At 36.7% G+C, this 13,413-nt stretch overlaps 1 protein-coding gene across 4 annotated transcripts in view; it reads left to right on the forward strand.

Moving 5' to 3' along the window:
* LOC127840063 (uncharacterized) overlaps positions 1–13,413 on the forward strand; it is a 110,817-nt gene that overhangs the window by 79,085 nt on the left and 18,319 nt on the right. For all 4 annotated transcript variants that reach the window (XR_008030380.1, XM_052368450.1, XM_052368452.1 and 1 more), the window contains exons 31-37: positions 1,808–2,068; positions 5,808–5,945; positions 7,168–7,890; positions 8,489–8,533; positions 9,466–9,570; positions 11,191–11,330; positions 12,729–12,924. Coding sequence is in view for 3 of the 4 variants with exons in the window: in XM_052368450.1 (XP_052224410.1) it covers positions 1,808–2,068; positions 5,808–5,945; positions 7,168–7,890; positions 8,489–8,533; positions 9,466–9,570; positions 11,191–11,330; positions 12,729–12,924 (1,608 nt within the window). In the remaining variant the exon portion in view is untranslated. The remainder of the gene's footprint in view (positions 1–1,807; positions 2,069–5,807; positions 5,946–7,167; positions 7,891–8,488; positions 8,534–9,465; positions 9,571–11,190; positions 11,331–12,728; positions 12,925–13,413) is intronic.

A 13,413-nucleotide genomic window follows, 5' to 3' on the forward strand; every position in this document is an offset into this window, starting at 1 on the left:
GACTATGTATACCTGTAATAGACAATGGTTTTACCCAACATTTTATAGTGAAACATATATAAAAGTTATTTATACTATAGGGCGTGGTATTTTACAATCACCTGAATCAAATGACAATATACACATTAACATACACGTATCTGATCATGAATGCAATATTTTTAGTGTGTATCTTAATTTTTGAACATCTGTATTTTGTGAATAATTTTTTGTATCAAAATTTTCTGACACTAAAACTAATCATTATTTTTAAGTTTCTATAAACTTATAGTTATTACGGGATCAATATTGAACTTTGTATCTATAAAGACGGTTGAACGTAGATGAATCTTGTAACTGCTTTCCAGTTACATTTTTAAATCAAACCATTGTCAATGCCAGTCTGATAATTCAACCAATCGTTTGTTGTCATATCTCAACCGAATCTTACGTAGATGTAATTACTATTTGTAATTGTTACATACCATGATTATGATAACTGTGTTTTTTCATGAAAACATGGATCGAATGTTGCATCCTGAATAAATAATTATGAGAATGTAATGTGTTGTTAACTTTAAGATGGTGCAAATCTTAAAATGAAGTTAAGTTTTAAGACTTCTGTACCATAAAACGGTCACGGAGGATGAAATTTAACTGGTGCCAATTTTAAAACAAGGTATAAATCAATATAAGAAAAAAATACCCCCAAAAAATTGCAGCACATGGCTGTACTATTGCCGAACTGCCTTAATCCTACTGTACTACTGCCTTAATCCTACCGTACTACTGCCTTAATCCTATTGTACTACTGCCTTAATCCTACTGTACTACTGCCTTAATCCTACCGTACTACTGCCTTAATCCTACTGTACTACTGCCTTAATCCTACTGTACTACTGCCTTAGTCCTACTGTACTACTGCCTTAGTCCTTCTGTCTAACTGGGAGTGCGGCTGCTTCGATGTCAGTCCAAAAAATCCTGTCTTAGCCACAAATTAATAGTATATTGATCATATTTTGTAATAAGTTTGTAACACACAAATGCACAAATGTTACCTCAGATGGCGTGCCATCTCAAATGGGAAGGTCACACTTTGAAGTCATAAAAAAGACTTTGTAACTATTGGAAATTGTTATTGATTCTGAAGGGATAACTTTACCATATGAACATAAATTTCAAAATAACTTGACACACATGTGAACCTTGATTAGAAGTTGTATCCCTTGCAAAAAACTTGGGTACAAACTTTAATGGACACACTTGGAGGTAATCATAAAAAGCATGCATGTTTTGTGGTATGGTGGGGGGCAACAAACGTCTTTTCTATATATGTCTAAAAGAGCCAATCTTCTTGCCACGCTTTTATGGGCTGATAATATGAGTAAGCTCTTCAATCATTTTATACCAACTATGTTGTGGCCATATAAGAATTGAGCATTTGGTATGAACTATTTGTATAATTTATGATACACAAACAATTTGGCAAAAGTGGACTTGCCTGGTATTGTAAGGCAATTTTTGTGAAGAATTACATTTCCAAATATCCGTTATTTCAATGAATTTATTTTTAATGAGCAAACAATCCAATCGACATTTTCTACAGTTAAATTACATTTCAGGGGCCTGGATTCATAGAATTACAAACATAAACAGTTTGATATACCGTAAATGGTATCGTTTATTTTTCAGACATTAACTGAAGGAAGGGTTAAAAAAAAAAGTTGTTGTGGGATGAGTTTTTGTTTTTTTTTACATGAAAGGAAGGGATAAAAAAACAAAAGGATAATTTGGAGCTCTTTAAACTTGATTTCTTATATCATTTCAGGCCCAGAGCGTTTCCGCTGCAAATTATGCGGCTATCTGATACGTAACCTGCGCCTATCAGCAACCAATCACATCAGCTATGCACACTCCTTCCCGTACGAGTGTGACAAGTGCGTGTTTAAAGCTCGCGGTAAGACAGCGCTTGCAAAACACTACAAGAAGAACCACAACACGGAGGCACTTGTGGATTTCATAGACGTCTCGTTCAACGCTATGTTCGAGACCGTTTACACAATGAAGCTCGGCACTTATATGGATACAGGTTGAGTTTTACTGGACTTGTATGGATGTTATTATCCCCTGCCATAGGCGGAGGGATATTGTTTTGGCGTTGTCCGTCCGTCTTTCCGTCAGTCCGTCCGGAGCCATATCTTGAAAGTGCATTGGCGGATTTCATTGAAACTTGGTATGAGTATATATATGGATAAGAGTATGATGCATGCCAAATGGGATTGTATACCATCTGTTAATAACGGAGTTATGGCCCTTTGTATCTTGAAAAAATGCTTTTTTGAGTGTCAAATATAACACTTTTGTGTCCGAAGCATATTGGCGGGGGATATCATTTCAATGAATTTGCTTGTTTTTAGACGTATGTGACATTGTTTACCTATCGGACATTCCTATATTTGCCTTATGGAGTTTTAACTTAGCAGGAAAAATATATTGCAAAAATTGCTTAGATATAATAAACAAGGCCAAAAATATTGTACATAAGGCCACTCCAAATTGATATGTTGGTCGTTGGATTTGCCGCACCTATTTTTTCTAAATGGAAAAATAAATATTTTTTATACTGCTCGCACTCATTTTTGTGTCCTTCTGTAACCATAGCGCATGTGTTTTTTTTATAATTTATGAAAAAATAAAAAAAAGCAATCTCTCAGAAACGATTTTGATGCTGAATATGAGTGCCAAATATAGTGTTTCGTAACCTTTTTAATTGAAAACTGTAGTCACTCGAAAATTTGATCGAGACAATCAGAAAAATAGCTTCCTGCGTGACCGTTTTAACAAATTGCGGAGAAAAGTTGCTGCAGCCAACCCTTATAAATATAAACACATCTGCTTCGTTCTGTGACTTATTTGAATGTGTTTGTTCACGTTTGAACATGCAACTATCGGCAGATACTGTTGAAGCATGTTCAATTTGAAACAACATCTGGAAACATGACGTAAGTTTTTTATGCATTTTCTTCATTAAATGGGCATATGGACATTATTTCCCTATATGTAGGCAAATTTTTCATATAACACAATTGTAAGTGAACGAAAAATAAACATAAAATCATTAAAGGCTGGTCTAAAAGAGTCACAGGGACAATGTTTTAGAAGTATTGAAATACATGGTTGATGGAACATGTTTTACAGCTAGGTCCGTTTATTTTAGAAACATCAAAAAGTTCTTTGTAATGTATACATTTATTTCAGAATAATACCATACCGTACTAGCCATCGATATGCCCCTAATAAAATAAGGTATCGCCAATGGATTATATGCATGGCCTTTGTCCGACTGTCTGCCATTATCATTTTGAGGATTGTCCCTCTTCAAGTGTTATTGCAACATGGTATACATTTTCACAGCTTGCAACACTGTATACCTTTTCACAGCTTTCACTATTGAAAACTTCGTTCAAATATAAGCAGCAGTAGGTAGACATGTGTCCCTCACTTCAATGATATGGTTATATTTCGTGGTCAAAAGTCATATGCAATTTACTCCTATAAATATGAGGTCAATTTACACCGAGGTCCTATCGTTTAATGTCAATTTGCTGTAGCAGCGTTCCGACATGAAATCATATCGGAACCTTTAACGGCTGCAAATTCATATTACAGCGCAGAATCTTTATGAAAGAGTTATTCAATATAAAATTAAAATATTATTTTACTAATTGCATTAGAAGATGTTTAATTAAAACTTACAGGTAATGCTATTCCTGATATGAAAACACTAGCTTTAGACTTGTGTTCTACATTTTAAAGTGCTGAAACCTAATTTTAGTGCATTATCATTTGAAAAGTATGTAACTCATAGATATATTATTGCTTGTTTGTACATAGATTCTTTACTTTGCAAGAATTGATTTGAATGGACACTATAGATGTTTAAACCTGTATCTCTTGTTAATGCAATATTATTCAATCGTAATGTGATTTTTTTTTTTATTCTTTGCTCTTCACTCGCTCGAAAAAATTTCTGTTTTCAAAGAAATTTGTTTTAAAAATTCGCCCGCCTCTTCAACTTTTTATCCCCCGCCAGAGGCCGAGGGATATTGTTTTGGCGTTGTCCGTTCGTCCGTCCTTCCGTCCGTCCGGCACTTTTGTGTCCGGAGCCATATCTTGGAAGTGCTTTGGCGGATTTTATTGAAACTTCGTATGAGTATATATATGCATAAGAGGATGATGCACGCCAAATGGCATTGTACACCATCTGTTAAAAACAGAGTTATGGCCCTTTGTATCTTGAAAAAATGCTTTTTACTTATAGGCACTTTTGTGTCCGGAGCCATATCTTGGAAGTGCTTTGGCGGATTTCATTGAAACTTGGTATGAGTATATATATGCATAAGAGGATGATGCACGTCCAAATGGCATTGTACACCATCTGTTAAAAACAGAGTAATGGCCCTTTGTATCTTGAAAAAATGCTTTTACTATAGGCACTTTTGTGTCCAGAGCCATATCTTGGAAGTGCTTTGGTGGATTTCATTGAAACTTGGTATGAGTATATATATGCATAAGAGGATGATGCACGCCAAATGGCATTGTACACCATCTGTTAAAAACAGAGTTATGGCCCTTTGTATCTTGAAAAAATGCTTTTTACTATAGGCACTTTTTGTCCGGAGCCATATCTTGGAAGTGCTTTAGCGGATTTCATTGAAACTTGGTATGAGTATATATATATGCATAAGAGGATGATGCACGCCAAATGGCATTGTATACAATCTGTTAAAAACAGACTTATGGCCCTTTGTATCTTGAAAAAATGCTTTTTACTATAGGCACTTTTTTGTCCGGAGCCATATCTTGGAAGTTCTTTGGCGGATTTCATTGAAACTTGGTATGAGTATATATCCCGCGCCAGAGGCGGAGGGATATTGTTTTGGCGCTGTCCGTCCGTCTGTCACTTTTGTGTCCGGAGCCATATCTTGGAAGTGCTTTGGCGTATTTCATTGAAACTTCGTATGAGTATATATATGGATAAGAGGATAATGCATGCCAAATGGAATTGTACACCATCTGTTAATAACGGAGTTATGGCCCTTTGTAATCTTAAAAAAATGCTTGTTTGAGTGTCAAATATAATACTCTTGTGTCCAGAAGCATATAGGCGGGGGATATCAATTCAATGAATTTGCTTGTTTTTTTTTTAAATCCGTAGACCAACAAATCAATTTGGAGTGGCCTAAGCACAATTAAATAAGAATAGTCTGATAAACATTTTTTTTTAAACAATTTGTGTTAACCTAAATTTAAAATTACAAAAACTAGGTCCCTTTTTCAACTAAGACATTCTATTTCTTTGTGATTATTAAAACAAATTATTAGCCATATTAGTTCTATGAGACCACAAAATTCACAGGTTTTATATTTGGTATTAGGTCGAGGTTTAAGGAGCACTTATACTACCTTGCTTTGTGGGCTTGCTTTGATAGGGACCTGATAGAGTGCCTGCTTTGGAGCCAGAAGGGCTCAAGTTCAATCCCCATTGTGGTGTGGTCGGGTTTTGTTGAGCTGGGTTAGTTCAAACTCATTTATTTAAGCTTGATTGCATAGAAAACCTAAGGCTTATTTGAAACGCTCTCGAGTCCGTTTGCTGGGACTAGAACCAGTACTTGGTGTCTATGGGGCAGAGATCTAAAGAACACACAGTGGGGATCGAACCCGTGACCTCCCGATAGCTAGGCGGACACCATATCCATTACACCAATGCGATTACAGGGTTACATATATAACACCGTATAAACATACAATCCATTGCACATTTCTAGATGGAAAGGTACAGGCCAAGCCTATTAGAGTTTCACGGCAGAAAAGACCTCTGGCCATGGGGACTGCTGCATCCATTAACAAGAATGTGAGTGCGCCGCAAGGGACTGGAGAAACCTGCACAACAACAACTTCTTCTGGTATTGAATATTGTATCATTATATCTCACTTTTATTCACAATGCTAAACTCCCATAGGCCATTGTGACATAGAAATACTGTCAGACCCAGCAGGGAAAAATTTCCTGTCCAAAAAATACTGTCGCCCGCTACCTTAGCAATCACATGCCGAATGGTAAATAATTATACTGTGCCATTCGCGCATGCGCAGTACGCAGTTTTGCATTTCCGTTGTATAAACAGATGACCTAATCTGTCAATCTGACAAAAAAAATGGCAAGCAATATTGCCAGTAAATGATTTTCATGGTTCATATAAATTGTTCATGTTTGAATAGTTTTTTCGGTATAATAAAATAAATATTACATGTCTGACTGGGTGACAGTAAATTTGTCGAATTTCGGAAAAATACTGTCAGTCTCGGGGACAGTATTTCCTCAAGTTGACAAATTAACTGTCATCCTGTCAGACATGTAATATTTATATACTATTACATCAGTTAATTGTTTAATCCTTTACCTCTCAGATTGGCACTGTGACGCATTTGTAGTCCATGAGAAAATCAAATGAAGTTTTTCGAGCTTTCTTACTAGTTTCAAGTTTTAAACACTTTGTTGCCAACCGTCAGGTACTGATGAGCAGCAAACAGCATAAAACCTGATCAGACTGTGAGTTACTCGCAGGCTGCTCTGGTTTAATGCTGCTTGCAAATAGCCTTTTTATGCCCCTGATCGAATGATCAGGGGTATATTGTTTTGGATGTCTGTTTGTCTGTCATTCTGTGCCAAAACTTCAACCTTGGTCATAACTTTTGCAATATTGAAGATAGCAAATTGATATTTGGCATGCATGTGTATCTCATGAATCTGCACATTTTGAGTGGTGAGAGGTCAAGGTCATCCTTCAAGGTCAAAGGTCATATATATGGGGACATAGTGTTTCACAAACACATCGCTTGTTCAACTTGCTTCTGAGCCAAAAATGGTTAATTTAGAATAATATCAATTATAATGAAAGTTAGAATGAATATTGACATGGAAGAATTGGTTATAGTAAATAAATGTTTTATTTGACAAATTTTATTTTTTGTGTGTATGTCATTTAAAAATGATATTCTGCACTGTTTTTTTCCACAATGTAATTCTGTTAGGAAACAGGTTAAATTTATTATTAGAAGAATGTAAAATACCACCCCACGCAGAAGTATTGAGTAAAAAAGAAACTTTTTTTAGGTATTTTTTAGAATCAGCACTTTCAATTGCCCAAACAGCAGACATAAGTCTGACACGGAACACCATGTCCACGTCTGTACAGACTACACTCCCTGGTTCTGTACAGACTGCAAAGCAAGAGCCTGTACAGGCATTACCCTCATATCCTGTACTGGCGCCATCCCACACCGTACAGCCACTGACAATGGTTGATTCAAACCTTAGACCACAACAAACAGCAGCTCTGCATTCTACCGCAGAGACATGGACTGGGATTAAAAGCAACACCCAAGATGCTGTTTTAACGAGCCAAAACGTTGCTTCGAATTCTGCTGGACTCAATAATTTGGCAGATAAAGGCCAAAATATTTCTGCAGTTGGTGTTGTTTCCACCATTACTCAATCTGTAGGACAAGGCATAGCACACATCAGAATGGAAATGGAAAATACTGCCACAGCCACAGCGGGAGAACTTGCTAACAAAGCCATGCCACCATCACAATCAGCTCTAACGCATGGAAGTCCCCAAGGTGTCTTGCCTTTCCTTCAGCAGTCAACTGTATCTCAAACACATGGAATTATTATACCAGTCCAGCAAGGCATGCAAGAAAACCAGTCTGAGCCAGAGCCCGTGACTGGTTTGGATCTTGTGAAGTCTGCGGTGCATCAGGCATTGGAGACGGAACTGAAATCCAGCCAGCAGACGGCGAGCGAAAAGCTGGGTCAGGAAGAGGCTCTGAATATTTGTCATATTTGTAAGTATCAGCTACAATTCTTAACCATTTAGTATGTGCAGTGTTATACCCCACAATTTTAATTTCAAAAATGGGTGCATGTTATACACTGGTACAACATTATTCTTCGTAAATATCTATAATAGACACAATGTTTCTTTTTCCAGAATACTACGCCCTATTATCTTGAAGATTTAAACGGCTGTTGTTAACATATCTTGAAGGTTTAAACGGCCGATGTTAACATAATAAATTTGGTGCAGGTTGTTCATGATTGCCCGTTATACATGGTGGAGCACAGTATAAGATTTGTGTAAGGGAAATATATAGCCTATTATAATTGATTTATGTCCTTCTTCAAAGAAGCGTTGATATATTGCTTTGCACCTGGGTCGGTTCTTCTGAAGGTCTGTAGGCTGGTGGGAAAGAAGACAATTGATTCCCATCCAATATCTTGAGAACCTTGTGTAGGATGGTTACCTAAGAACTATTACACTGCAATTAAATATATTATTAAGAGAGTTTAAAACATTGTTTTGCATAGGAAGTGAGTAAAAGTTGATTTTTTTTTCTGGTACTGGTTCAGTATATCATTATAATATTTCTGTTCTTTTTACAGTGGCTGAAAAAGAAGATCCAGATTTTGACTGGTTGGTGGAGAACGGTAAGACATTTCAATATTTGCATCTATTTTTCCAAGCTATTCAAACAAAAAATGCCTTCACCACCACTTCCTTCTTATGCCCCACTTTAAAAGGGGGACGAGGGAATATACATAGGAATAGGAATCCCCTTCATTGGTCAGCCAGTCCATAACTCTTCAGTTTCTGCTCTGTTTTTCCTATACGCTTTGATGGATTCTGTGAAACTTGCCTCAAATGTTTTAGTATTTAAGAGGATGTGACAATCATGTCAGCGTAAGATTAAGGTCATACCTTAAGATCAAAAGTTTGAGCCTCTATTTTTAGCTTGGCTGTTTTTGGAGAAAACCTGAGGTATTGTCATAGCCAGCTCGTCGTCCGCCGTCTGCGTTGTGCTAAAACCTTAACATTTTGTTAAGGTTTGAATATTTGCTCTAAAATTAAAGTGCTTCAACCTACAACTTTGAAACTTCATATGTAGCTGCACTTTGATGCGTTCTACATGCAACAACCATTTTGGGTCACTAGGTCAAAGGTCAAAGTCACTGTGACCTCTAAAAAAAATAAAAATGATATGCTTTCATTTATTCAAAACTGCTTCTGCAGCAGAGCCTTGCATCCGTTATGCGGAGCTCTTGTTGGTATATATGACCGATGCCCTTTGAACGATTTTAATAAAACTTGAATATTATATTAAGGTCCTTGATACCATGTGCAAAAGTCATGAATCTAGATGGTTGGCTCAAGGTCAAGGTGACTATTTGAAGGTCAAAAGATTCATGGGGGAGATATAGGTGTCTCTTGCTTGGACTGCCTTGTTATTAAATAATATTAAGTATTTTTCTGACCGAGTGCATGGTGAGTAACATAAGGATTTATTTCACAGCTGTATTTTATATATTTTTTATATTTTTTATTTCAATGCTTAACATTAAATAAAATGTAAATTCTTAAGGAATCCTAATGAGCAAGATGCAGCAAGGCTTGATCTTTCTCAGTGCACGTAAATCCAAGTTCCTGATGAATTACGCGTCCACCTTCAGCAGCCACCCTTTACTTGGTAAGTTGTATCATTATATGAGTTGTGTTCTGAGAAAACTGGGCATAATGCATGTGCGTAAAGTGTTGTCCAAGATTAGCCTGTGCAGTCCACACAGGCTAATCAGTGACGACACTTTCCGCCTAAACGTGATTTTTCGGTAAGGACGGACTTCCTTGAAACTAAAAATACCATAAAAGCAGAAAGTGTCATCCCTGATTAGCCTGTGTGGACTGCACAGGCTAATCTGGGATGACACTTTACGCACATGCATAATGCCCAGTTTTCTCAGAACACGGCTCATATGATTCTTTTTTATAATCCAAAGTTTTAGCATTTCTATAGGCTGTGTAACCATTTCTGATATAAATTCATTTGTACAGGGTATATAACAATTGCTGTTAACAACCATATTCTGTTTTGGTTTCAATGCAAATCCTGGTTGACGTTGTTGTTGTTTTTGGTTTTCATTATAATTTCTGGTTATCAACCTCTATCAGGATTTTCTTAAAGTCCTGGTAAACAACTGTGTACAGAACTTCTTAACAGTTCTTATTTACAAACATTTCTTTGGTTTCCTAAAACTTCTTGGTCAACAATTCATTGTTAACATACATTTCCAGATTTGTATGACAAGTTATTTTTAACAACCATTTCCAGGGTTTCCTAAGAAAACACACACTGGTAACCAACGATTTCTAGGATTTCATAATAAAACTGGCTAACAACCATTTCCAGGGTTTCCTTAAAAAAACTGGTTAACAACCATTTCCAGGATTTCATTACAGTTCAATGTAAACAACCATTTCCAGCATTTGTCAACTGTTAATTGGTTATCAACCATTTCCAGCATTTGTCAATAATTAAAGGGATCTTTTCACGCTTTGGTAATTTGACAAAATTGAAAAAAGTTGTTTCAGATTCGCAAATTTTCGTGTTAGTTATGATATTTGTGAGGAAACAGTAATACTGAACATTTACCATGCTTTAATATAGCCATTATATGCATCTTTTGACGATTATAAAACCTAAAAATTATAAAGCGTTGCAACGCGAAACGATTGAATAATTTGGAGAGTTCTGTTTTTGTCGTTAAATTTTGTATAACTACGAAGATTCCTTATATAAGGTATAAAATATGTGTAGTATGTGTACTCGGCGGAATAGCTCAGTAGGCTAAAGCGTTTTTACTTCAGGATTCTGGCAGGACTCCAGGGGTTACTGGTTCGAAACCTGCTCCGGGCAATGTTCTTTTCCTTTTTTTAATTTTATTCTTGATTTTTTACTGGAGCTTTTACGATCCAATGTTTACATTTATCAATATAAAGCATTTAATGAATAAGTTAAAAAATGCCAAAATCTGTGAAAAGGCCCCTTTAAATGTTAGCAACAATTTCAAGATTGTATTAACAATAATTGTTTATAATCATTTCAATGGTTTCTTAACATGCCCTAGCAAATGCATGGTGTTTTAAAAAATCCTGCCTAAAAACTCCAGAATTTCTTAACAATTTATTATGAACAATGATTTCCAGATACTTTTTAAAACAAATTCTTGTTAATCGTAAGTGTTTTGACAATGTCTGCCCAACAACCACCTCCAGAATTTCCTAACAATTCCTGGTTAACAACCGTTTGCAGGTTTACAACACATCAAGGAGTATCAGAGGTTGGACATTCGCCTGGACTCATTCTACATGTGTGAGCTGTGCAGGGATAAACTGGGGCCCACAACCATAGCCAACCACTTCAAGTCTCTCAAACACAACCTGTGGTACATGGTAAGTCAGGCAGAGTCCCATTTACTCTGCTATTATGTTTCACTGTATATAGTTTCACATTACATAATTTATGTTATTCCATCACACCCACACACTATATCATATGGTATATTATCACAAAGTTTATAGTATACAATGTAACAGAATCATACCATAAAATACTGTATCACATCACATATTTTATTGTATCACATCACTCATTGTATGGTGTCACATAACACATTGTATAGTATCACATCACTTATTGTATGGTATCACATCGCACATTGTATGGTATTACATCACACATTGTATGGTATTACATCGCACATTGTATGGTATTACATCGCACATTGTATAGTATCACATCGCACATTGTATAGTATCACATCACTTATTGTATAGTATCACATCGCACATTGTATGGTATTACATCACACATTGTATGGTATTACATCGCACATTGTATGGTATTACATCACACATTGTATAGTATTACATCGCACATTGTATAGTATCACATCCACATTGTATAGTATCACATCACACATTGTATAGTATCACTTCACACATTGCATGGAATGACATCACACATTGTATAGTATCACATTACACCTTATATGGTATCACTTCACTTTTCAGTATTATTTGCTATAATAACATGTTGACCTACCATTCAACAGGGTAAGGAACAATAAGATGTCTACAGCACTATAGTTGCCCTCTGCAAGGACAATGAGTTGTATATAACATGTTTTGAACTCCCTTTCCATAGGGCAAGAAACACCAAGATGTCTACAGCACTATAGTCGCCCTCTGCAAGGACAATGAGTTGTATATAACATGTTTTGAACTCCCTTTCCGTAGGGCAAGAAACACCAAGATGTCTACAGCACTATAGTTGCCCTCTGCAAGGACAATGAGTTGTATATAACATGTTTTGAACCCCCTTTCCGTAGGGCAAGAAACACCAAGATGTCTACAGCACTATAGTCGCCCTCTGCAAGAACAATGAGTTGAATATAACATGTTTTGAACTCCCTTTCCACAGGGCAAGAAACACCAAGATGTTTACAGCACTATAGTCGCCCTCTGCACGGACAATGAGTTGTATATAACATGTTTTGAACTCCCTTTCCATAGGGCAAGGAACACCAAGATGACTACAGCACTATAGTCTCCCTCTGCACGGACAATGAGTTGTATATAACATGTTTTGAACTCCCTTTCCACAGGGCAAGGAACACCAAGATGTCTACAGCACTATAGTTGCCCTCTGCAAGGACAATGAGTTGTATATAACATGTTTTGAACTCCCTTTCCACAGGGCAAGGAACACCAAGATGTCTACAGCACTATAGTCGCCCTCTGCAAGGACAATGAGTTGTATATAACATGTTTTGAACTCCCTTTCCACAGGGCAAGGAACACCAAGATGACTACAGCACTATAGTTGCCCTCTGCAAGGACAAGTCCATCTTGACGAGGTCAGAGCTGCAGAGAGAGGTGGACAGTCTTAGCCTCTCCATCATGAAGACAGAGAACCGGCCTAGGCTGATACCTGTGTTTGTGGAGAAAGCTGCACCAGTGTCCACACCTGCACCAAGCCTGGATGGTAAATGTTCACTTGATAGTATTGCGAATTTTCCGCTTAAGTCCATCAGCCCTTTGACAAAGCAAGTAAAAGTACACAAGGCCCAGGAAAAATTTCCAGACTATTGGCCATCATGGCAGGTAAAATGTTTTGAGTAACATCTAAATTGTATATGAGTGGCCAAATAGACTTCAATTAGTAGAAGCCATTATGAGTTTCCCAGCCCTTATGGCGAGTAAGGGTTTTGAAACTTTTGCGGGGACTGAATTCCACTGCCTCAACCATGTCATCAATTAATGGCCAGGTGTATTGGCTTGTTTACTTCAGTAAAGACCAATAATTTAAATCTGATTCCCATCAGACATATACGTTCTGGTAATTTTTAGTTGTTACCATTTAATTATCTAAACAGTGTCTTTTAGCTAGTTTCATTCAGTAAGTCAAACAGTTTTTCTCCCATCATTCTCACAGTTTCTGTAGTTTGCAATAAAATCTCACTCTAGATAAAAT

Source organism: Dreissena polymorpha, chromosome 7, assembly GCF_020536995.1.
Source record: "Dreissena polymorpha isolate Duluth1 chromosome 7, UMN_Dpol_1.0, whole genome shotgun sequence".
Taxonomy (NCBI): Eukaryota; Metazoa; Mollusca; class Bivalvia; order Myida; family Dreissenidae; genus Dreissena; species Dreissena polymorpha.